The sequence below is a fragment of the Amphiprion ocellaris genome, chromosome 5 (assembly GCF_022539595.1).
Source record: "Amphiprion ocellaris isolate individual 3 ecotype Okinawa chromosome 5, ASM2253959v1, whole genome shotgun sequence".
Taxonomy (NCBI): Eukaryota; Metazoa; Chordata; class Actinopteri; family Pomacentridae; genus Amphiprion; species Amphiprion ocellaris.
Window position 1 is genome coordinate 17,219,533 of NC_072770.1, and position 23,780 is coordinate 17,243,312.

The window sequence follows — 23,780 nt, forward strand, 5'->3', positions numbered from 1 at the left end:
GTTGTGTTAGTTAAGCAGGAGGATGCAACCGCCGACGTGCTGTAGGGTCCTGTAGGTCTGTGTGTCAGTGAGCTCTGCAATTCCTGGCCTCCTCCTTCCATCTTGATAACCTCTTATCAGAGCAGAGCAGCAGCCACGTCCCTGCCCAGCTGTCCACACAGAGACCTCGTCTCACTCTAAAGACGGCACCCATTCACACACACTGGTGTTCCTTCACTTCATTCTCTTTTGATTCTGACATTGTTATCCTTGGAAGGAAATCCAAGGGGGGGAAAAGGAATCAACTGTAGTAGATTACACAATAAACTCCCAATGCTAAGTAGTATTAATGATAAGCTGGAGCCTACCCAGCATGCAGAGGAGAGTTAGCATCCACAAACCAGAACCTCTGTCCCCACATTTTCTGCTGCTAGTTTTAATTAGCAAAAATGCACTGCAGTGTAAAAACAGTACTGCTTACCTACAGTATTTATAAATGCAATCATAGTGGTCATTATGGCCCATAGTTTGTACAGTACTGATGTTGTTTTTATGCTTTTAAGCTCTGCTATTTACTGAAGAGTGTGTGTACATGTATGTGTAGTGTTTTTTTTTAAGTGTGCACAGCAAATCTTGTTGTACTGTTTGGTACAACAAAGCTTTCTGATTCTGAAGAGCCTCTGGGTAACCATATAATCAGTAAGTTAGGGAGAGTTGATAAAGAAATTCCTGGAAGAATCTGAAACCAACGAGAACTGAGTGAATTGAATCCTGTGTGAGACTTTTTCAGTTAAATGTTTGTGGTTTTTTTTGTAAAACTAATTAACAAGTAGCTGATTGTGTCTGTTGGCACATCCTAAAAAGTACGTTTCTTATCTTATCCTGATCTTTTTTCCCCCCACAAAAAACTCAGTTGAACACCTGAAAAATGTTTTTACTTCCTTCTACGTTTCCCCAAAACTGAGACAACATGACCTCAGTATGGCTCAAAACAGGACTCAAAAGTTCTGTGGAATTGATCGTATGTTTATTTCTGTTGGTGCAGGATTTAGTAAGAAGTAACTGTAGCAAGTGTGGGAAATATACGGGGTGTCTCAGTTACAATTTTGCACCAGAATTAATGTATTGATTTGCATCCAGCCTAACTGATGCAGGTCATCTGGTACCACATGACCTCATGAGGATGGATTAACTCCTTTGGCTTCTCTAAAGGCAGAGGAAAAAAATAGTCCCAGTGTTATATAAAATTCTTCTCAACTGTTTTTCTCAACTGATTTCCCTGAAAACTGTAAATGAACAAAGAGAGAGGAAAGTTGGGGAGCTGCTTTGAATATCAAATGACAGGGACAGTGTCGGGCTTGTGCAGCGCCAGGCCGTGTCCAGACCATATCTCATCCGTATGATTGCAGCTACTTTTCCCCGATTTGCATTACTGTGTTCCACTCTAAGCTTTGCTCGGACCACAAAGAAATTGCGTCTTTGCATTTTATATTTGCTTTGTTCAAATGTCTGTCAAACTCTTTTCCATGTGGGCTCGGCCTTATCAGGGGCTGTATGCACATTTCATCAACAGACAAAAAGCACCCATGGAGCTGCTGGATGATGCCTATTATGTTGTATTTATGTGTCTATTGTGTATTAATGAGGACCTATCACATAAACTACTCTTATTTCTGCCCATCAGCTGTGTCAAACTATGTACTAATGGCCTTGGTTTGGTGCTAATGTGCTTTTTCTACGCAGTGCTTCCTCTGTGGAAATCATCAGAGATACACTCATGTTATCAATACTACACAAGCAGCCATAAAGGAAGAGCAGAGGAACTAAGATTTGAAGCCGATACCTTCACCTTGCTCTTCAAACCTCTGATAACACAAACATTGTTTGTGTTTGTAGATAAATGACTCGGTTCAAATATGATTTAGAAATTTATGGCTGTAAATATGTCACACTTGCCCTCATACAACTTTTTTCTCTCTGGACCAAAGAGGTGTGTCTTTGAAATAAGTTGTCCCCGACCCCTCCCACGGACTCTCGTAGCCCTAAACTTTGCTGGTGGTTGGAGAAGTTGTTCTTCTAGCTCCAGCCTACACTGAGGTAGACAGTTTGAGCTGTTCCACCGTCCACCTGTACGACCCTGTTGCTCATCTGTGACCTCCACTCAGGTAGGCGACCTCTCGGCTGCTGGTCACACATCCTTCAGGAGACACCGCTAATATAATCTGCTTGATTTGTTAACAATAACTGATTGATTGGTTGAGTGTAACTATGCATTTGAAAGTCAGTTTAGGCCATTTATTACTGTGACTTGTAGGTAGATGTGAGTTTTGCATTGGGTCGACGGAGTTTCCTTTTTGAACTTTTATTTAGATTTCTCATATTTTTTAAAACCATTTTTCCAACATAATACCACATGTTTATATAATTACATAACTGATTCAGTCATTACATAACTTGGAATTGAATTAATTTACATGCAAATAAAACATTTCTTCTATTTTATGTTTTACATTGTATACTGTAATATAAATAGCTGTACAAAATGCTAATTTGTTAAGTCAGGAGAACTTAATTAACTGTCTTCTTGTGTGTGAGGGATTGTGTTTGAAATAATCATAGCAAACCTCCTGTTTTTACTCTTAGTTTTGATCCACAACATGCCACCTTACATTTTTTTCTCATCTAACAGATTTCTATTAATCAGATTCGATTAGGGGTCACATTGTATCAGTGGAGCTGGATATATTTAGTGTTATAATAATGCCGCGTATCAGATTTTCTCAGACTTTATCAGACACTATCAGCCTCTTCTCTTTCCTCTTCTCTATTCTGTGAAGATACCGAGTGAGAGAGTGGCCTTGGCTGTTATTACTGTTCACACCATTTTGCTGTAACATTGTGCAGTGTCATGGCTGTGTGTTGAGTTGTAGCACTATTCGGAAGCAGAAATTTTCGTTTTCTTTTTTTCATGTCAAGGCTGCAGGCATTGCGATGATAAATTTGAGTTATTATGAATAAAAAATTGTAAATTTGTCAAAAAACAAAACATAACTGAACAGCTACTTAATTAAACCCAGCACTAATTTAGAAGTCTGATGTGAAAATCGCACAAAATCCTGCGAGCAGGCTGTTGCTGTCAACTCTTTCACTTCAAAACCAGCCAGCGAACACATCTGTTTAGCTCGTGTTGTGCTGTTTGTCCACCCAGCAGGGCGTCCCTGAGGGGCTCGTCTTTTGCTTTTGCTTTTTTTACCTTTTCTTCTAACTGGCACACCTTCTGCCGTTCGGTCACTGGCTGCATCGCCACATTTATAGACCCATTTATTTTTAGTTTTTACTTTCAGCCACAGTCAAATGAGGATCCTAGAAAAGGAAGTTTGAAAAACCGGCTGTCGAGAGATCTTGTCCCTGATAACTTAAAGTCACACCGGTTGTTGTGAAGTGAAGAGCTTGGCGATAAAGCATCTGCTTGAATCAAAGCCAGAGATTCTCTCACACTCATCTCTATTAACAGAGCTGAGCTGGCAGAGCTGTTCTCAGAGCACTTAGACACGATTTCAGAGGGCAGTTTTCACAAAGACCAACAAAGACAACAAACCAGAATAGATGCAAATATAACATACATTTAAAAGCAGGAATGAGCACCAACAATAAATGTATACATATAAAGGTCAAACAGTCAGTTTTAAACACAAATAGCTTGAAGGTGTAGAGTGCTAAAAAAAAAAAATTAAGAATGACTTTATATTCATGCCATAATACAAGAACACAGTTCCAGTGTGACAACAACATAAAATAAAAGTTTTTGTAAAATAATCCTGGGAAGATGCAACTATATATTATTCTAACATGTATATTATGGTCTTGTCCCAGCCTCTCCTGTCACTATGGATGATTCTTCAGAGCAGTCCCACTGGGTGTCTCCGTCTCTGCTCAGCTCAGACCCTCTGGCCAGTTTCTCCTCTGATCCTGGCCTGCTGCCTCCAGGAGAGGAGGCCGAGTCCTTCTTCTCCAGCCAAGACACCGACTACAACAGCCTGCCCTCTTTCTTCTCCAACCCCAACCACAGTCGAGCTCCATCCGCCTACAGGCACAGCTCGGGTCGGTGCCTCCGTCCACCAACAAATCCTCCACCTCGCCCTCTAAATTATGATCTGACCTTCTCTTTCTTGCCTCTTTTTTTCAGTTCGGCAGGTGTTCACCTCACCGAGTCTCCTCAGCAACCTCCAGCTGCTGGACACTCCGCCCACCCACTCCCTCAGCTCCCCCTACAACCCTCCGGCCTCCACCTGGAGCCCTCTGACCAAAACCTTGCTGCACTCGCACACCCCGACCTCCCTCTACACCCCCGGACTCTCGTCGTCGTTCACCAACTCCAGAGATGGATACTCGTCTCCGAGCAGGGAGGGCAGGGAGGAGAGTCCACGGCTTCAGGAGGCCCTGAAGGCGGAGCGTCTGAGCCCTCTGGGTGGGTCGGGGGCCAGCAGCAGCTTCCTGAACCTGACTCCTGCAGCCGGAAGTGTGTACACTCCATCATCTCACCCACACATGTTGGGCCCCTACAGCTCATACATGAGCAGTCCGCAGGATTATGGCTCTACTGGCCTTTACTCGAGCCCCGGAGCCTGGATCAGCCCCTCGTACTCCCCGAAACTCCGCAACAAGATGAGGATATCCACTCCAGGTGAGGAAACACTGAGAATCATTTTAACCACATGACACGTACTCTGAAAGCTCATTGTTTATAACAGCTGCTCTGGATCTTTTGATCATGCTGCATGCTGGGAAATTATCACAAAAACTAAATTTCAGACTTAAAAGTCCTACAACAGTCTATCAATGACACCTGGGCATCTGCAAATGAATGCAAAAAAAAATGACTAAAAGTGTGTGTGTGTGTGTGTGTGTGTGTGTGTGTGTGTGTGTGTGTGTGTGTGTGTGTGTGTGTGTGTGTGTGTGTGTGTGGGTGGGTGGGGGTGTTGGTCAAATACAGAATTTAGTTCTGTAATAAAATGTTAACTTTTCCATTATTTAAAGCACTTCAACCCATTTTAAGATTAAATATATCTGACAACAAAATTTGCTTCCATATGCAGCACTTTGTAATGAATGATAACTATTAATAACTGCATCTTTAATAACTGAACAGAGGCCAGAGAGTGTGTAAACTGTGGAGCCACAGCTACCCCTCTGTGGCGTCGGGATGGTACCGGCCACTACCTGTGTAACGCCTGCGGACTGTACCACAAGATGAACGGCCAGAACCGACCCCTGATCCGGCCCAAGAAGAGACTGGTATGACACACAGACATGGCTCTTTATAATAAACCGTTCAGTCAATAGTTTGTCAGAGTAGTTTAGAATCCTTGATTATTTTCTTTTCCTTGCTGTAGATTGTCAGCAAGCGTGCAGGTACATTGTGTGCCAACTGTCACACAAGCACAACAACACTGTGGAGACGCAACGCCAGTGGAGAGCCGGTGTGCAACGCCTGTGGACTCTACTTTAAACTGCACAATGTGAGTGTGGATGAAACTCATGATTATACTTTTGCAGACCATTTTATCCAACATCTTCTAACCTAATTCCCCTCCTGTGTTTTCTCAGGTCAACCGGCCTCTCACCATGAAGAAGGACGGCATTCAAACACGCAACAGGAAGGTCTCCAACAAGAACAAGAAGAGCAAGAAGGCCGCCTTGTTGGAGTCGTACTCGGAGGCGACCCAGCCGACCTCCCTGGACGACAACACCGGGCCCTTTTCCCTCGGCCCCGGGACTCTGCTGACCTACAGCCACATGCCTCACCTCGTCCCTACACCATCCCCCCTCCACCCCTCAGCCAGTCTACCCTACACACACCACCTCAACACCGGCATGGTGCCCACTCTGGTCTGACAGAACAGGCACCTGCTTACACTCAGGAATCTGCATATTTACTTGCTCGTTTGCCATTTTTTTTGTGTTTTTAATATGGATTTGTACATATGGGTCTCTTCACTGGATGTCAGTTTGTGTTTATTCTCACTGTATTTTATTAGAAAACATATTGTGTTCATATTATCCTTGTTTGAAGCCAAATAAAATCACTCCGCTGAGGTTGCCGCACTGATGGGGGAGTTCTTTCAGCTGTAAATACAAACACAAATCAGATGTGACTGTGTGGTGATCCCTCTTTAATGACTGAAAATGTGAAACTTTAGCTTTGTGTTGTGTTTTGCAGGTCTGTTTTGTATTTGCATAAGCGATATTACCGTATTGAAACGCTACAGAGAAAACAATAAAATGTGTTTTGTGACTTCTGAAGGCTTGTATTTCAAGTCATTTGAATTCTCACCTCATGTGTTGGGCTCAGTGACCTGACCACAATGTGTGCTGTTATTGTCGTGCCCTGCTCAGGTAGAATGGTGTCTTTGTGCAGCCAGCGCTCCACTTTGACAGTGTAATTGTACATGGGGGGCATGCAAATCTTCTGTTCCGCAGAGGTGACAAACACAAAGTGCAACACTTAGGCCTGGTTTTGTATTTAAACTAGCTCTGTCTGTTTTTGAACAACTGAGCTGCTCACGCTCACACAAAAGGTCATGTTTGTATCTGTTATTACTCATCTTTGGTTAGAATACTTAGAAGGGTTTTTTCCCCGGCATTAATTTTCCATTTTTACATCATGAATCATCTTTGAATGGAAAATTCAGAGAAAACTGAGGACATATTTTGTAATCATAGTCACAATATGTTTTATGATATTACAGCTCTTCTTCCTGCAAATTGTGTGTATGCAAACGATCAGATTGTAACAGTGAAGTACCTTTACCACAGTACTGTTTCAGTACAATTCTGAGTCCCTATTATTTACTGCGTTGTACTTATGATCCATTATAATTCAGAGGTAAATTTTATACTTTTTATTCTACTACATTTACTTTGACAACTTTATTTCATACTTTTCAGATTTAGCATAATAACACAAAATATAACTAACATACACATTATGATGTAATATTGTAGATCAAAATAAAAGTAGTTCAGTCATAGTAATGCATCAATAATTACAATCCAATAATATACATTATCTGAAATGGTAAATTCCGCATGATAAGCTCTTTCACTTTTGAAATTTTAAGTATATTTTCATGCAAATACTCTTTAACCTGCACTTAAATCAAAATTTAACGACACATATAAATTTAAGTGCAGGACCTTTACTTGTTACACTTTGTTTTTACACTGTGGTATTGGTTCTTTTATTTAAGTACAAGATCTGAGTGCTTCTTCCATGTCAGAGTAGAAGAGGCAAAACCATCACAAAATTTCATACCACACAGTAAAAATACTCCATTACAAATAATAATAAAACTATTCTCAGGCCGTTTTACTTAAAGGGCCAAAAGGAAAAGTTTTAAATAATGAAGGCAATGACCCATGCCAGAGTTAGAGCATTTTATATATACACACACACACACACACACACACACACACACACACACACACACACACACACGTGTATATATATATATATATATATATATATATATATATATATATATATATGTATATATATACATATATATATATATATGTATATATATATATATATATATATATATATATATATATATATATATATATATATATATGTTTGAAAAATCTTTATCTGAAAAGAAATTTTAGCCAAAAATATATACGCTGGATTAAACCGTGCAAGTTTTTCCTATAAATATAGTAAAATAGAAGCACAAAGTAGCAAAAAATAGAAAACTTAAAATACAAATGCATTAAAATTATTATAAGGGACTTGAATAAGTGTATTCACTCAAATAGCATGTGTCTTATTATAATGAAATGTTATATAGATGTAAGCAGCACTGTGTAGGACATATATTGAATTTTCACACATGTTGAGCTACTGTGATTGTTTTTATAGAGGAATCCTGCTCAATAAACCAAAGAAGGCCATTTCATATCGATCACACTTGTGGTCATGTCTTAGTAGATTAGATTAGACTACGCTGGCTAACTTTCTGACTGAAATTTGTTGCCAAAAACAAAGAGAAAATTCACAAATGCAAAGAAACACGTTGAATTTAGCCTCCTCCAATTGCAGCTGTGTATTTAAGATGCCATGCAGTAAACACAGAGCAGTGGCATGCATGTGTAGAATATTTTTTATGCTGAGCAGCAGGGCTGGGGTTGCTCGCTCAGGACTGGTGGATGACTGATAAGTTATCACTGAGGCCACAGACCCCAAACCATCCACCTGCTGCCGGCACCGCCAACTCTCACACTCCCTGTCAGTTAGTCAGCGAAGGCCACAGCCTGCACTTTAGCTAACCAGTATACCACTGGCATCATCCACAAAAGGTCTATTGTGTGCCAGCGTGGCCTTGGGTTTACTAAAAAACTGCTCTGCTTTCAAAACCAGTGTCATGTTGAGGTCAAATGAATCCTGCAATGCTTAATAATCTGTGGGCACAAACAGAAAACCTCCCGTGAGACAGATCTATAAATTATCACTCACACATCGCCCAGTGTGTGTTTTCATAGCTGATTTGTGCATGCTTCGCTGCAGGCGTCAAGGAGAAATAAGACTTTCATTTATGCATTTGGTTTCATGTTGGTGAATACGACCCTGTGAACATCTGGACACGCCACCCACTCATGACACTGCATGACACGCACCGCTGAGTGTATTGCTGATAAAACCAACTCCGAAACAGAAATTTAGATTTTTTAGATTTTGTTGCCTGCTACTTATCAAACGCCAAAGCAGAAAGAAAAAAAATAATAAGATAGTTTTTAGTGCATTAGCAGTCAACCGTTACAACACATCACCTGCCTGATTCCCCGAGGACCTCGGTGATGGGAATGAATAGTGATATAGTATAATAGTTACAGACATGAGGAGGTTTCTATTTGAATCAATTTATCACATCTACTTAAATTTTACCCTAAACCGCACTAGAGTAGAGAAATATCCAGTCTTCCCTTACCAGGAACTATCATGAGTAAAACAAGCACTAGAATGCCAAGAAAGAAGAAAAAAAAAGTGCATAATGTGAAAAAAATTAGGATGATTAGGCAAGCACATCCATAATTTATACTCTTTTCCTCAACTGTCTCTATCTGCTGTTTATCTGCTGCAGCTGTCAGCTCGGCTCTGGGGAAATGGCAGCAAATGACAGGGATAGATTAGCAACCACAGGCCTGCTCCAGCTCACTCACAAGGCCATCCGTTAGTGGCCTTCTCTCTGCTCCTACTTCACTGCTTGTCTGTTACATCCTCCAAAGCTGCACAATGTCCTTGAAGCAGCTATTATAACATGATAGTGACTTATCTGATTAGAAGTTGTGTTGTGCGATCAGTTTTAGAAGACAGATTACACCCATTATCAGGCTAATTTGTGTTTTTTTTTTTTTTTTGACGGTATCTAATTTAGCTTTCAGGAAGGATGAACGGAGTAACATCACCAATATTGTGACAGAATAGCATGCACATGAATAGTACCTAAATGCAGCTACCACAGCTTGATGTGTAGCTGCTGCCTTTGAAGTATGTGGTACACAAGCACCCCCAGATGGTAAAAGCTCAACACTGCTGCATCAGTTTCTTTTTTCGAGGCTGTGCACAGGATGTCAAACCCTGAACACTGCAGTTTAGAGATAACAGTGTGCAGCTCATTTTTCATCTACTTCAGCTGATGCACAATACAGTGGTACTGAACTGAATAACCGAACGGCACGTTCTTCTATAAACTGTGACACCAAGAGGACTGAATAAAAAAGAAAGCCTGTCTTGTAAAGTACCTTAGGTATATGTAGGTGTATATTCCCCATGATAACATAGATACATGTTAGAGAGAATATGATGTAAATTCAGAATTCAGATATTTTCAGTCTAATCAATCATATTTTACTTTCACCTAACTTCAAATTAATAAAAATATTTTATATTCTTCCTATATATCCGTTTAATGCATCTATCAATTTCCTTTGTATGTAAGCCTGTTGGTATATATAGCATACAGGCTTGTTTGCCACTTTTTTGTGTCAGCATCCATGAGTTACTGTTTTTATTGACTGTTGAATATGAACTGATGCATGAGAAAACATAAAAAATAGATAACAGAGGTTTTGAGCCAATCATAATAAAATGCTGAAAAGGATTTACACCTTCTGTTAAAATGTCATAATTTTAAAAAACAATATAAAATCAGCTTCTTCTGTATGTGTTAATAAAGATTTATCAGCATAAGACACAATTTTGATTCAAAACTAAGCTACCGTGGTAAGTCATGACTGCAATTTCATTTCACAATTGTATGAATTTGAATCACTCGGTAAATCTGGGACCCGGGCATTGATTCAAAGGTTTGGAAGAAGGTAAGTAAACAGGAACACAGGACACTGCTGTGCGCCATATGGGAGTCACAACACACAGTTTTTTGGATATGGACTATAGTTGTACGCATATTTTCACATGAATTTTCTGGACGATCTGCAAAAGAAAAAAAAAAGACACAAGAAAAACATAAATATATTTATTCTCGAAGCATGCCTAAAACTCCAGTACAGCCAACAAAAGGAGCTGAGCATTACACAGTGAAAAGGAAATATAACTTATACTCTCTGTAAGCTGTCAGTTTATAAGTCATAAAAATTGGTCCTTGGATAATACACAAAAGGAAAAAACAAAAAAATAAAAATAAGCAGGCTCATCAAACCAGCCGCTTCACTCTTAGCTTATCAGGTTCATGTGAAGCACTTCCAGTCTGGAGAGTAACACCCTTCAACAACTCACATGCTGTGCCGTGTGATAAAAAAATAAAAGACACTGGACAAAGCGGGGTGAGAAGTATAACAGCTCACCAAGCTACATATTATGGATGCTCCCACAAACTGCTTCGGCCTATCCACATTCTGTCAGTGCACAAGCAGACTGGGCTTTTTTTGTAAACATTAACTATTTAGTTTTATTTCTGTTGGCGTAGCATTACACTGGGTGTGCTGCCATGAGCGGGATGCAGCACCTTCACTGTTTCTTAGCAATGAGCACACCAGCCAGAACTCCCATTAGCAGCACCCCTCCGACTAGCAGCCATCTCTTCAGAGTATCCCGAGACCTTCGTGCTTCTGCAGCGGCGTTCTGCCCAAAAATCTCAGCAAAGCACTCCTGGAATTTAAAAAAAAAAAAAGACAGGAATTTTAATATTAAGCATTAGTGGTCAATATCATTTTCAAATATTTGCAAAAATGATTTATCCAAATATTGAAGTAGTTCCTTTCATTATGCTTGTCTGCAGTATGTGTGGCAAATAAGCTGCTGGTACCAACTTTGAAATATACCTTAATTTAATCATGTATGCTGGAGAACACTGTATAACACGCCAGTGAAAACACATCTCTCCCAAAAGTGTTCAGCTGAGTTGAAAACACATCTCTCCCAAAAGTGTTCAGCTGAGTTGAGATCTGGTGACTATGAAGGTCATAGGATATGATTCACATCATTTTCATCAAATCATTTCGTGACCTCTTGTGTCCTGTAGACAGGAGCACTGTCACCCTGAAAAAGACCACTCCCATCATGACAGGATAAAGGTGATCACTCAGAATGACTTTGTATTGATTTGTAGTGAATCTTCCCTCACAGGGGACGAGTGGATCCAAACTACACCAGTAAAACAACCCCACAGTGTAACTGAGCCACCGGAGCCCCTCCATGTAGGGGTCAAGGGTTCAGGATTCTCCATTCATTTGTCTGTAGGCATCTACATATAAGGACATTCATATATGCATAATAATTTCAAAAAGTTGTGAGCTATTTAATTTAGCAGAAATACAGAGCATCAGCAGGAAACTGCACTGTGATGCAGGAGTTACATTTATGTATCAACACTGACTGCAGCTACTCTCCTATGTGAAATTTATCTCCAAATAATTGCAATTTACTTTCAGAACCGCAATTCAAACTCTTTGCAGTGAGTATTTCATTTAAAAAAAATAAAGTCATAATAAAGTAGATCTTCAGCTGCTTCATTTTTATCAAACTTAGGATTATTCCAGTACTTCAACTCAGGATGCCTGAAAGTGCTGCATACTGTTCTGACAGTAGTTCTACTTCACAGCCCCAATATTTACTATCTGTGCAGAATCTCAAGAGGAAAGTTTAATATCAAGTGATGGAAGTCCCATCATAGACATGTATGCATGATATCTGATGACAATCAAATATCAGCTGCATCATTTACAAACACCTGATCTGCTTTATGGGGCAAATACTGGCACAGTTCTGTCTCAGACTGACTGCCATAGCATGTCACAGTCATCGCTTGCTGACTCACCCATCCTCCTTGGCTTTGGATCCACGGACTGATGTGCTCATCCAGGTACATGGTCATCCAGTCAGCGATGCGGGGAACCAGCTCACTCATATTCTTCTCTACGCATTCCACACACAGTACACCGCCAAAGCAAAACAGGCCCACTATACGTCCCCAGTTGACCCCATCCTTGAACACCTCGTCCATCACACTCTTAAAGCTGTGGTAGGCCGTTTCAGGGGTGATGTCAAGCTGTGAAGACAGATCACTAAAAGCCTGCGTGAAGAGAAGTTCAAACTCATCTGCCGCGTCCTTAAGTGCGGATTTTACAGCCTCTATGCCACCTCTGCTGTTCACCAGCAAGCCATTACTGGAAGCTGAGTTGGCCTTGTCCCCATCAGTCCTTCCTCCAGCATCCTCTGGCCTCAGCAGAGACGTCGGATAGTTCCTTTGAGACAGCTTGTCGCTTACAAAGAACTCCACCAGCTCTCTGTTACTGTACGACATTATTTCCACGCTGTGAGCCTCAGCCTAATCAGATGCCATGATTTCTCCTGCCATTCCTCCCAGTCTGCCAGCTGTCACTGTAGAGCTCCTTCACTTGCAAATGCAGACTGGAAAGCCTGAAAACATGCGGGGATGTTACGGTTACACTGATGGCTCTTTCATACAATCAAACAGCGCCTTTTTGGACATCATCCTAAGACAAAAATATACCAAACAAGGCTCCATTATTCATAATTTCTACTAGTAACCCTTTTCTCCCAGCAGTTTTCTAGAAATAAAAAGACCCACTACGTTATTGCCAACACAGGTCACACATGACACATCAATGTTCCAGCTACAACTGCCTGGCAGAATAAACATTCCCTTCCAGGCTTTTCCTACAAATTCTATTTCCACACATGGTATCTAAGTCCAAATGTAAAGTCAGGACAAGATGAAAACACATCAGTCATATTTTTTTCCTCGCAATGTTCAGTGCCTGTTATAGAAACCTGCTTCTAGATTTTCCAACTATACACAGCTGATGAGAAATAGATAGATATAGACATAAAAAACAAAAACGCATTTTAACAGACATCCTAAAATAACATTAAATATGAGCTAGCACACATTAGCGTTAGCCACGGAGCAGCAGTTCGAGCTTAGCATCATGAGGCTCATTAGCATTAATTAATTACGACGTATTTCGTGCAAGATATCTGCGATGCCAGCCTGCCATCGCTGACAGCTCCAGCTACAAGTCCCGTAGTTCAGATACTACCAGTTTTAGCTTCACATGCTAACTAGCTGCTACACAGTCCACAGGAAACGCGTCAAAAACCACTAAAACTACATTCAACGTGCTCACAGGAGGTAACCATCACTAATATTTATACTTACAGCCACCACAAGGTTATTTTCCAGTTGAGAACACAGCTACGGTGCGGATAAAAGATGTAGTTGTGAATGCAAACACAACACCGACATCTTCGCAGCTGCAGACTCGGTGGTCTCAACAGTGATGCACGCTGGCCGTTGGCCAATTGTGCTGCCGTATGATGCAGAAGTCCCGCCCCCTGGTGCTGCTGAGCTAATCAACGAGCGAGACATCCCGGAAGTTGAGGTCCGTAAAATGACAGCTAAATCATTAGACGCAGGTTAACAGCATCTCTCGTCTCTAAACTGACTGCAAGCCTGCCTTCGTTATTTGATTTTTGAAGGAGGTGCTTTATTCGATTTGGTACAAATTTTGTTTTAATTGAACGTCGGCGTAACTAAGCCCGTTATCTTGTTAGTTCAAAGTTTCTAAAAAGTATGAGTCATACATAGGCTTGATGTGAAATGTGGTGTGTATCGTTTGTGACTTTAAAATTATACCTATAAACGGCAAAACCAGACACTTTCTCTCCTTCAGACTGCACCTTATAAAATATCTAGCCAAAAAATGCAATCTTCCATTATCTTCCCTAATAAAGTTAGACACAAATTACTGAAAACCTTTTATTACACCTCACACAAAAAGTAATTAACTCAGATTGATTTCCAATAAAATGTTTTTTTATTAAACAAATGAAATTTATTAAAACGTGTACATAAGCAATGATCATATCCTACAATTTCTAAATGTGAAATGATAGTATGATACAGTTCAATGTCACACTTGAGAAAAAAAAAGTGAGTATTTAGGTTGTGATAACCATTTCTAATATAAGGTGTGACAGGTAACTGGTGAATAACAGATCGTATGAAGAAACTAACAAAGGACAATGGCTAAACTATATACAATGTCACTTACATATGCCAAGTATTTATGCGCCATGATGTAACATTTTTTCTTTCTTTCAAACACTGGTTAGGTTGTCATCATCTGGAAAAGTTTTTGTGAGACATGCCATTTGACCAGTATTTTTTGTACACTCCTTTAAAACTGAACTGTTACTCATCCAAGGCACACTGCTGAGCAGGGACACTAACAAAAAGTCATCCAGGCATTTGCTTTTCCATCTTGCAAGGAGCTCTCCTTCTCTTTAGAATCATTATCCACATATGCAGGTTCTGTATCCTCTGTCGGGTTTATCAGCTCCTCAGATTGTACATTCTCATGTTGGTTTGTGTTAACGTTTCCATTCTCAGCAGGTTTATCCTCCATCTCTGGTTCACTGTCAGAGTCTATGGAAATGGTCTCTGTGCATGTACTGAGTTTCAGGGTACAGTTGAGTGTCTCACACTGCTTGTTTTGGTCTGTGTTTGGAGTACCAGACTTGAAGCCTGTAGACTTCCCTGTTGAGGTGGGATCAAGCTTTCTCTCCTCAAAAATCAAATCATGTTTAACCTTCTTGAGAGCCTGCATGTCAAAGCCGAGCAGCACCGAAACGCTCCTGGTCTCACAACTTCTTTCACACAACCGTTGCTTTGCTGCAAAGTGACTAGAAATGTCAGACTTCCAGAGCCACAAACTTGCAGACAGCTTCTCCTCCTCTCGAGGAGAAAGGTATGGTCGCCGGTTAAAGTATGCTGTCAGGAAATTTTTCCTGGCTTCATAGGTCTTGTGCTCATAGCTTCTGGGATCCAGAGCAAGGCCATCAGATTCGGCCTGATTTCCAAAGGTGGAGGCAGAAATCTTAGTGTCCTTGCCCAGTTTCATCCTCTTGGGGTTGGTCATGACCTGCAGTGGAAGCTGCCTCTTGAGGAAGCCGGCCCCAGATGAGTTGAGTGTCAAGGCAGACTTGAAGCCTTGGCTTGCCTGGTTCCTACCAACAGCCCTGCACTGCACGAGATGCAGAGTGATTGTGGATGCTACCATATTACTAGTGTACACCCCTAAGCAGTGAATGCACTTGTATGTCATCTTTTTTTCAACAGGATGCATTGTTTGGAGCACTTGATGTCGCTCCCTCAAATGCATGGCCAAAGCATCAGTGATGGGACCTTTGAGGATGGTGAAACACAGCGGACATACAGTCTTGCCAACCTCACTCTTGCTAATTACTGAAGGGAAACCTCTAGGAAGCTGTTCGTTTTTCTTCTCAATCATTCTAGGAGCAGGAAGCTTGACAAGAGGAGGAATACTATTCTGAACAGGTGCAGAATGATCTTGCCCATTGATAGGTTCCTTCATGTTAAAAGTGAGAACAGCAAGCTGAACGTTACTGGACTTATCTTGTTTAATGGTGAGATCAAAGGTTAAAGGTGATGCGCCTGGAGGTCCAACAAACTCATCAGGGTGGGCCAAAGCTACATGCTCGATGATTTTCTCAACATTGTGAAAAGCCGAGTGGCACTGTGGACAGGTTAACCCATGGATTAGCATGTGGTTAAGTAGTGTATCACTGGGCAGGTACCGGTTGCAAAGCAAACACTTGCTGGTGAAGTTGTGGATTTTCATGATGTACTTGGCCAGCGCCCACACTTTTTTTGCCTTGTGTGCGCTTTCAAAATGAGCACTATATAGGTTTTCAGGAAAGAGCTCATTACAAACAGTACATATCTTCCACTTTTGTGTTTGGGCTGTGTTTACGCCAACAGCACTATTTTCAGGAACTGTGCTGCTGCCAGGAACCGCAACACGTACCTGACTGGTTGGGCCAGAGGACTGTTTTTTAACGCCAGTGGCCACTGGCTTCAAATAGCCAATTACTGGCTGTGGGACTGGCTCAGGTCTAAGTGTGTGGCCCCTACTCATCATCAGAGAACCCTTCCGAGACATGACTGGCAAAGACTGTGGCCGGGGGACAACAATATTTGCATGTCCAATCATAGTGGTAACTTGAGCACCAATGCGCTCATGGTACTCTATCACATGCTGTACTAGAGCCTCGTAGCTACGAGTGGAAAACTGGCATCGTTTACAGAGGATGTTGTTGCCATTGACAGAATTAGCACCATTTTTAACCGATGATTCAGAAACCATACCAAGATAAGGTGATACAACATGCCGAAAATGTTCCCTGTAGATATGTCTTCTCACAACATTGTACAAAGTGTCCCGGAACGTGCATTTTTTGCAAAAGTACATCGCTTTCTCCATACCATCTCCTTGTCTGGCTCTTTCAAAATACGTTTTGTCCTTCCTTCCCAGTACACTTGCTTGTAAGCTCCCATAATTCTGACGTGCTGAACTGGTTATGTGGAATATTTTAACATGTGTTTCCAAAGTTCTCTTGCTTGCAGTGAAAGCACAGTATGGACAGTTGAGGAGGATTTTGTTGTCAAGAATTTTTCTGTGAACGCTGCGGAAGTGATTCTTGTAGCCTGAGTAGTATTTGGAAGAAAATGGGCACTCTGTGCAGCAAAATGGCTTTGATCGGTATTCCTAAAAGACATCAGTGAAAAAAAAGTAGCAGTAAGAAGAATATGATAATATGTGTATAAATATTTGAAAACGCCCTGGACACACAAATAAAATGTACCTGTGTTTTAGAGTATGATGGATCCCAACCACAGATATCAAGGCAAAGAGTGCTCTTTACATATTGATCGTTGGGACAAAAGTCTTTGAACTCCTGCAAAAAGAATTGAAAAGATTTAAACAAACTTATTACCTTAGTTTGTACACAATCTTATATGTGTAAAAGCACACATCATATTTCAAGAACCCACAATATTTTTTGGTCACTTCTGCTGAGTCAGAATTGAGTTTAGCTGCTATTTCCTTCACATTTGACATCAAATCTTTTCTAAACAGACCTTTGAGGCTGTCACAGAGAATGATAATAACCACCTGCACATGGTTACAACTACACTGCTGAAAAAAATTAAAGGAACACTTAAATCATATATCAGATCTCGAAGAACAAAAGATTTGAGTTGAAAATCATTACTGACAGACATTGCGTAATTTACAGAGAACAAAATGACGTAAGAACAGACGGTGTAAACCAAAATTAATAACACAGTGACGGGTTGCTTCACAACCACGTCAAAAATCAAAGTGAAAATTAAAATCACAAGCTGATCCATCTTGAGTGAATTGCCTCTCCTGTCCTGCAGTTGTCGCTTCCATTTTCACCAAAACCTCTCATCATTTTGTTCTTTTTTTTCCATCACCAAAACAGGTGAAATTGATTCACAATCACTTACACTTCCTAAATGGACAGATCAATGTCAATAAGTTTAGTTGAATTGGTGTTACACTGTGATGATAAAGTGTTCCCTTATTTGTTTGAGCAATGTATGTTTTGAAACATGAGTGATAATAAACAACACAATGCAAGTTAAACTACACTCACCTCTGCTGCCTCCTTACAGAACTCAAGTCCAATGTCTCCAAGTGTTTTTTTCACTTGTTTCCTGGCTCTCCTGATTCTTGCCAGGTTGTTCACTGGGAGCTGATACATCTCTCCTGACAAATAGAAAATAAACCACTGATTTGTGTGAATTGGCTGTACATGGTTTTAACTAAAACACATTGAGCAAATTCTTCATTATAATCCTAAGCGCTCTGGGAAAAAAGCAACTGAACTTGGAAGCGCAGCTGCTTTTTTTCGGATGACCTGGATGACTGAGAATCTACACAGACATCTCCATTATAATGTGTAGAGTCACACTAACGCTCAAACCCCAACATCATAATACACCGACTTCCTAAGAGACGGATGACAACTTTCACCTCGTGTTTTAGTACACCACTGTCAACACAATAATTAATGATAACAGCATCTATGTTAAAATAGGTGTGGTATTGTTTCAGAGATCATGCTTTAGTTTAGCTTTCTGATTGAGTGCAGGTTTGAGCAGAAACCATGAACCACATCATAGATCTGTGACCTTTTACTATCCCAAAATTGCACACTAATTTCTGGAGTTTTACAGAACGTGTTGTTAGCTTTGTGAGCTAACGTTGCAGCATTAGCAACAATTAGCACCGCTGCCCGCTCTCGACGGCTTGGTCACCCACTTAGCTCCGCAGCTAACGTTACATAGCCGGTTAGCGTCTTTTAAAATCATTTCGTTTTACTAAAAGATACGAAGGGCGCGTTTTACTCACCTTGTGGTACGTCTGCAGACTAGCTTTAGACGGGTTGTATCACGACATTAATGGCTGGTAGGGGGGTAAAGTGGCAGGTCGGGACGTGCACACTAGTGGTGATGTTCGCTCTCCTCAGCGCCGGTGCGGATGCTCAGCAGCTCCACAGCTAGCTGGCTAAGCTTGCTAGTTAGCTGTCACATCTGTTTTAGCTGCGGCTGCTAGCTGGAGGGACGAATGGCCGAACAAAGCTGTGCATGTCTCATGGAAACAGTGTACTCACGAAATAAGAACGGCCAGGACCAGCAAGTGTCCTCTGGGTGTCTCTTTGACTTGCACCGGTGGTCAGGCCTGCTCCCTGGCTAACGCTACCTATTCCTAATGATCAACTCTCAATCCAAAATGGCGACTACAAAAAGACGGAAGTCAAAGTGAGGACCCGGGCAGAGCTACAAACCACCAAGTTTGCACTCACTGTGGTCTCATTGTTGTTTTATTTACAGTTATACAAGCTAACATTTATTCTTCTGTAATTCAGATTAATGAAAACACAGCAGGTACAGTTCTTTTCAGTCGAGGCCGCTTATTCTTATTGCAACCAAACAATTTAACATTTTTGAAAAGATTCAGTTTTTTTTGTTTTGCTTTTTTTCTTCTTTACATCAGGTAAGTATTGTTAAAATTGGACACTTAATTGGCAAATAATGTCAGATAAGCTTTGTAATGAAAATCCTTTCAAGAAATACACTGTATAACTCAAAGCAGTGCTTGTGGATTCACACTGGTAACTGAAATGACATAGCTTTGACACTGACAGTGTTAATCACTGTTTTATTACAACTTGTTTTATAATGGGATGTAACTGTGTATCAAAATCACTGAGTCAATTCTTTAAATGTCTTTAACTCTTTGGAAAATTACTAATTTTTTGTGTGTGTCCCACTTTGCCAACTGTGTATTGATAAAATGGGATGCTGCTCTTTGTCACTAGTTTGATTAGAGAAAATGTTTTTGAGGAAAACACCATACATACCGTCTTAAAAGAAATACATTTTATGAATTGGATCAATTTTTTAAAAAAAATATAGCTAGCTAGCTTGCTGTAAACTAAGATGAGCTAGCACAGCTACAACAATAAAAGCTGTAGCTAGCTATTTATAGCTATTTCATTTCTCTTTATAATGTAAGAAAATATATTAAATAGTTATTGTACATATAAATGTTTTGTGATTAGGGCTGCAACTACCTGTTATTTTCATTGTCTATTAATCTGGTGATTTTTTGTCCCGATTAACTAGTTAGTTGTTTGGTCTATAATATGTCACAGAATGGTCAAATGTTGTCTTTTTTTCTTAGAAATTACGTAAACTGATGATGAAAATGTTGGAGATTAATTTTCTAGTTAACAGGTAATTGATGAATTGAATAACCATTGCAGCTATATTTAAAGTAAATGAATAAGCCTATGCATTGTATAAAGTTTGTATGAAATTGTTTTGAAAGCCCTGTTTAATTGTAATTATTTTTAATTTTTTTTTTACAAAGCAGGACAAAAACATGCTCCATGCTTTTTAATGGAACATATTAGCATTTCACTTGCGTTTTATTTTTCTTTGAAGACTTTTAAATGTTGACATTACATATCTTTTTTTGTGTTTGTTTGATTAGTGAAAAATGTGAAGATAGTGTCCCATTTTGCCAACAGCACCAGTTAAAAAGTAGCCTCAGAACATATTGTGTTTGAGCTGGAATCATCAGTTCTGTGTTATTTTTTCTTCTGTATATTGTAGAAACGGAGTTAAAAATTGTAGAGTCATATCAGGTTGGGAGCTGAAGCATTGGAATGATTCAGTAAATTGTTCCAGAATACAAATTTTCAGAAACTGTCCCATTTAAACAATACTTACTGTTGCATTTTCAGCTTTACCAAATGTGGTTGTGTCCAAAACAAGCATTAAACTTTAATCAGACAACCGTGTTCATTCTAGTGGCTCCAAAACTTCCAGTACAACAATTCGAGGACCAGTCATCACCAGTCTGGAGACCGTTCTGTAGTCCAGGTCAAGAACACACTGACCATTCACCTGGCACACAAACTGCTGCACCTAAACACAATTATGTCATGTACATAAGTTCTCTTTGTTTCTCATGCAGTTTACAAAGTCTTAACAAGAAAATATAATTTCCTCTTTCAGTTTGTGTAACATTGATATAACCTTAACTCCAGCAGCTGCTGCAGGGCTTCCAGGGTCAACAGCCTGAACATAACAGGGAGACGCACCTCTGACGACAAAACCCCAGCCCAGAGCGTCTCCTATCACCTAGAATCAGGTGAGATAAATTACACCTCAACTGCAGTTCACACGGAAACACGATGTCAAGAATGTGTGGAGCTTGTCTCTAATAGAAGTGATTTTTGTGCAGGTGAAAATTATGCTGTTAAATTATGATTTTTTTTGGCTAAATCATGATAATTACTCACCGTTAACACATTCTTGATGAAGGGTGCACCTGGTGCCAGTAACTCATCACATGTAAAATTTCTTTTAAGGACTGTAAAACCAATAAAATAGCCTCAACATAGTAAATGCAAAACTTTGATGACATTTTGAAACTGAGATTAATTACACACTTGCCTGATTTAGGATTGCATCTCACCACGGAGGTTGAAGGCAGTGGAGCAAGAGGTGGAAATCCAGAAGAGTGAAGCTGAAGGGAATTCAGGCTGCCTCGACGTCCACTGGTGACCTGTTTTACGTCTTTATTAGACCCCATAGTTGTTAGATTAGTTTTGAAAGGATTAGACAAGATTATCATTCACAACACAGTGCATATCACAAAATGCAGAGTTTTTAGTATTTTTTTTTTTTTTACCAGAATGGAAAGCACTGTTTTGCTCCTGGGGTGGGCTTTTACGTACAACAAACGGACTGTCGTGATGGTTGTCTTCATGTGTCGACACCACGACACCTTCATCGTTGTCTTGCTCGTTTTCATTCAACAGTTCAGAAAGACGCCTGCGCCGTCGAAAATTGATGCAGAACTGATAGAGTAGCCCGCTGTCAAAGAAGTCATGCTTCTTTCCCACTGGTGGCGAAGTGAGGGAAAGAACAACAGTGGAGCTTGTTTTAGATGGTTTTATTTTTTGCAAAGACTCTATTTGCTTTTGATTGCAGAAGTCCCAGATGGCCACCCTCTGCTGGCAGCCGCTGACAGCTGTACATCAAAGGGCAAATGAGGACTCTCCTCACCGTGCTGAATGATGCCATTCTCCTGCAATGCACGGCACAGCTCCAGGCCCTGACGCCGGCTCTCTGCCTCTCCATTCTGAAGGAGCCAGTCGATAAACTGGCAGCCAGGGAAGGAGCGCTGATATGTAACACCGTGCTCCTCTCTCAGCTGCAGAATGGAGTTCTTATCCATTATGAGACTGAAGAAACAGACAAAATCACACGCCAGATTCCTCATATCACACAGTTTAGTTAAAGAAAAGCATGGATGAAATATTCAGACCTACAAAACTACCAATATACAGTGAGAAACAAGAGATCATTGCATTGCCGAGTGTGTGATTTGATCTCAAGCCTATTAGTCGTATTATAGTATGATTGACTGTGCACTTCAAGGTCATCCTATCCAACTCTTTGAAAAGATTTCCAGTGCAAACACAGCAGCTCTTACTGTTCGTACAGTCGCTGTCCTCGAATGAAGATTTTCACTTCTGTATTGAAGGGAAATGTGCCATCATCCTTGCGGAAACGATACAGCAGCTTGGCATCCTTGAACATTGACCTTTTGTCGCAGACTGAGGAGAGGCAGATCAAAATGAGTCGTTAATGCTACAATAGTGCTTCTTTTTTTGCACAAGATACCTCTCAGTGAGGCTTTCCTTGGCGCTTCCCTCTTACCGTGGTGAACAATGTCATGGTCCATGAGGTGCTGCATGAGACAGACAGCTGTTGCTCGGTCTGAAGCTTCCTTATGGCTCACCAGCCAGTCTATAAGCTCCTGGGCCACGAAGCAGTTGGGATACGTGCGCAGATGGTAACGTCGGTCCTTAATCAGTTTGCCGTCGTGAAGTCTCAACCTTGAAGTGATGTTCGAATCAGCCGTTTACATTAGTCATATACCCCACCTTTACTACTAAATAGCTGCAGTCATTTCACATCACACCACATCTGTTTCCTCACCTGAGTTGTTCTCCTGCAATCATGACTTCAGCCTTATGTTGTCTGGCCATGGCCTTCCTCCTCATGCTGTTTGTTCGCTGCATGTTTCTTATCTCTGGGCTACGAAGCAAGTGGAGCTCACTTTAAGTTATGGCCCTTTGTGTTTACAAAATAGCCATTGAAACACACAGAACCCAATAACCATGTGGGAGAGATGTTGTGTATACAGACTGAAAGAGAAGCAAACACACGGTGCACATCAGGCAGGAATATATCCTGACTGAAGTGCTGAAATTCATGTTCTTCTCTTTTTGTTTTATTCATAGTGAAATTCCCACTGTTGGCTGTTTTGATAAAACATGCTGGAGTACATCCTTCACTTGTCCCCTATTATACAGTACTTGCATTTCCAGTTATTTTGAGAGAATCAAATGACTTATGCTAATTGGCTTCATGGTGCTAATCGGCCCATTGCAGCCAGTTAATGGATGTTTTGATGTAGGTTGTGTTTTCTGACATTGGTTTTGGAGTGTTTGCTCATTTTACTGTCGTTAAATGTGTCATTTTTCTGTCCAAAATCTACAACATGAAAAATGCAAGAACACCAGGACTGTCTCAAATTCACTGGTACGTTGATCGATGTGGTGCCGTTATGCATCGTCCTGCCAGCATTGGATGAGCTTGGATTCGGCCTTATTTTAAAGGTCGTCACATAGTTTGTCTGGCAACAGAAATCCAGAAAATCTTGCTCTTGACACTACTTGTCTTCTGTTGCATGCAGTGTGTAATGAATAATAATACAGGTCATGCAAGGTGGTCTTTGGGAGATGAAAGCGTCTTTGAGTTGATTCTCAGAGACAGCTCTTC

At 40.6% G+C, this 23,780-nt stretch overlaps 4 protein-coding genes and 1 long non-coding RNA gene across 5 annotated transcripts; 2 read left to right on the forward strand and 3 right to left on the reverse strand.

Moving 5' to 3' along the window:
* Positions 1-1,996: 1,996 nt before the first annotated feature.
* gata1a (GATA binding protein 1a) lies at positions 1,997-6,282 on the forward strand. Its single transcript, XM_023278329.3, has 6 exons — positions 1,997-2,144; positions 3,853-4,080; positions 4,166-4,663; positions 5,129-5,274; positions 5,373-5,498; positions 5,587-6,282. Exons 2-6 carry the CDS (start codon positions 3,867-3,869, stop codon positions 5,872-5,874), a joined length of 1,272 nt encoding a protein of 423 aa, XP_023134097.1. The 5' UTR covers positions 1,997-2,144; positions 3,853-3,866; the 3' UTR covers positions 5,875-6,282.
* Positions 6,283-10,498: 4,216 nt separating this feature from the next.
* On the reverse strand, positions 10,499-13,833 carry LOC111573969 (bcl-2-like protein 1). The gene is made up of 3 exons (XM_023278332.3): positions 13,680-13,833; positions 12,315-12,916; positions 10,499-11,146 (listed from the first exon to the last, which is right to left on the reverse strand). The coding sequence occupies exons 2-3, from the start codon at positions 12,798-12,800 to the stop codon at positions 11,006-11,008; spliced, it is 627 nt and encodes a 208-aa protein (XP_023134100.1). The 5' UTR covers positions 12,801-12,916; positions 13,680-13,833; the 3' UTR covers positions 10,499-11,005.
* A 481-nt stretch (positions 13,834-14,314) lies between these two features.
* Positions 14,315-19,122, reverse strand: adnpa (activity-dependent neuroprotector homeobox a). The gene is made up of 4 exons (XM_023278326.3): positions 18,766-19,122; positions 18,008-18,120; positions 17,189-17,281; positions 14,315-17,091 (listed from the first exon to the last, which is right to left on the reverse strand). The coding sequence occupies exons 2-4, from the start codon at positions 18,113-18,115 to the stop codon at positions 14,749-14,751; spliced, it is 2,544 nt and encodes an 847-aa protein (XP_023134094.2). The 5' UTR covers positions 18,116-18,120; positions 18,766-19,122; the 3' UTR covers positions 14,315-14,748.
* A 97-nt stretch (positions 19,123-19,219) lies between these two features.
* Positions 19,220-23,026, reverse strand: si:dkeyp-97e7.9 (DEP domain-containing mTOR-interacting protein). Its single transcript, XM_023278334.3, has 9 exons — positions 22,935-23,026; positions 22,653-22,831; positions 22,426-22,549; positions 21,996-22,174; positions 21,619-21,831; positions 21,381-21,503; positions 21,227-21,297; positions 20,961-21,065; positions 19,220-20,849 (listed from the first exon to the last, which is right to left on the reverse strand). The coding sequence occupies exons 1-9, from the start codon at positions 23,015-23,017 to the stop codon at positions 20,724-20,726; spliced, it is 1,203 nt and encodes a 400-aa protein (XP_023134102.1). The 5' UTR covers positions 23,018-23,026; the 3' UTR covers positions 19,220-20,723.
* Positions 20,680-21,621, forward strand: LOC111573971 (uncharacterized). The gene is made up of 3 exons (XR_004848040.2): positions 20,680-20,804; positions 20,975-21,075; positions 21,390-21,621. It is a non-coding gene; the product is annotated as an uncharacterized LOC111573971 (long non-coding RNA).
* Positions 23,027-23,780: the final 754 nt, after the last annotated feature.

Excerpts from the sequence above, each read along its gene's own strand:
- gata1a (XM_023278329.3), top strand. The coding sequence starts at position 3,867 with ATGGATGATTCTTCAGAGCAGTCCCACTGGGTGTCTCCGTCTCTGCTC. Across the intron at positions 4,664-5,128 it reads GATGAGGATATCCACTCCAG|AGGCCAGAGAGTGTGTAAAC; the intron begins GTGAGGAAACAC and ends ATAACTGAACAG. Across the intron at positions 5,275-5,372 it reads TCCGGCCCAAGAAGAGACTG|ATTGTCAGCAAGCGTGCAGG; the intron begins GTATGACACACA and ends TCCTTGCTGTAG.
- LOC111573969 (XM_023278332.3), bottom strand. The coding sequence starts at position 12,800 with ATGTCGTACAGTAACAGAGAGCTGGTGGAGTTCTTTGTAAGCGACAAG. Across the intron at positions 11,147-12,314 it reads TCCAAAGCCAAGGAGGATGG|GAGTGCTTTGCTGAGATTTT; the intron begins GTGAGTCAGCAA and ends TTTAAATTCCAG.
- adnpa (XM_023278326.3), bottom strand. The coding sequence starts at position 18,115 with ATGTATCAGCTCCCAGTGAACAACCTGGCAAGAATCAGGAGAGCCAGG. Across the intron at positions 17,282-18,007 it reads TCTGTAAGGAGGCAGCAGAG|GAGTTCAAAGACTTTTGTCC; the intron begins GTGAGTGTAGTT and ends TTCTTTTTGCAG. Across the intron at positions 17,092-17,188 it reads CATCATACTCTAAAACACAG|GAATACCGATCAAAGCCATT; the intron begins GTACATTTTATT and ends GATGTCTTTTAG.
- si:dkeyp-97e7.9 (XM_023278334.3), bottom strand. The coding sequence starts at position 23,017 with ATGCAGCGAACAAACAGCATGAGGAGGAAGGCCATGGCCAGACAACAT. Across the intron at positions 22,550-22,652 it reads CCATGACATTGTTCACCACG|TCTGCGACAAAAGGTCAATG; the intron begins GTAAGAGGGAAG and ends GCCTCTCCTCAG. Across the intron at positions 21,066-21,226 it reads TCATCAAGAATGTGTTAACG|GTGATAGGAGACGCTCTGGG; the intron begins GTGAGTAATTAT and ends ACCTGATTCTAG.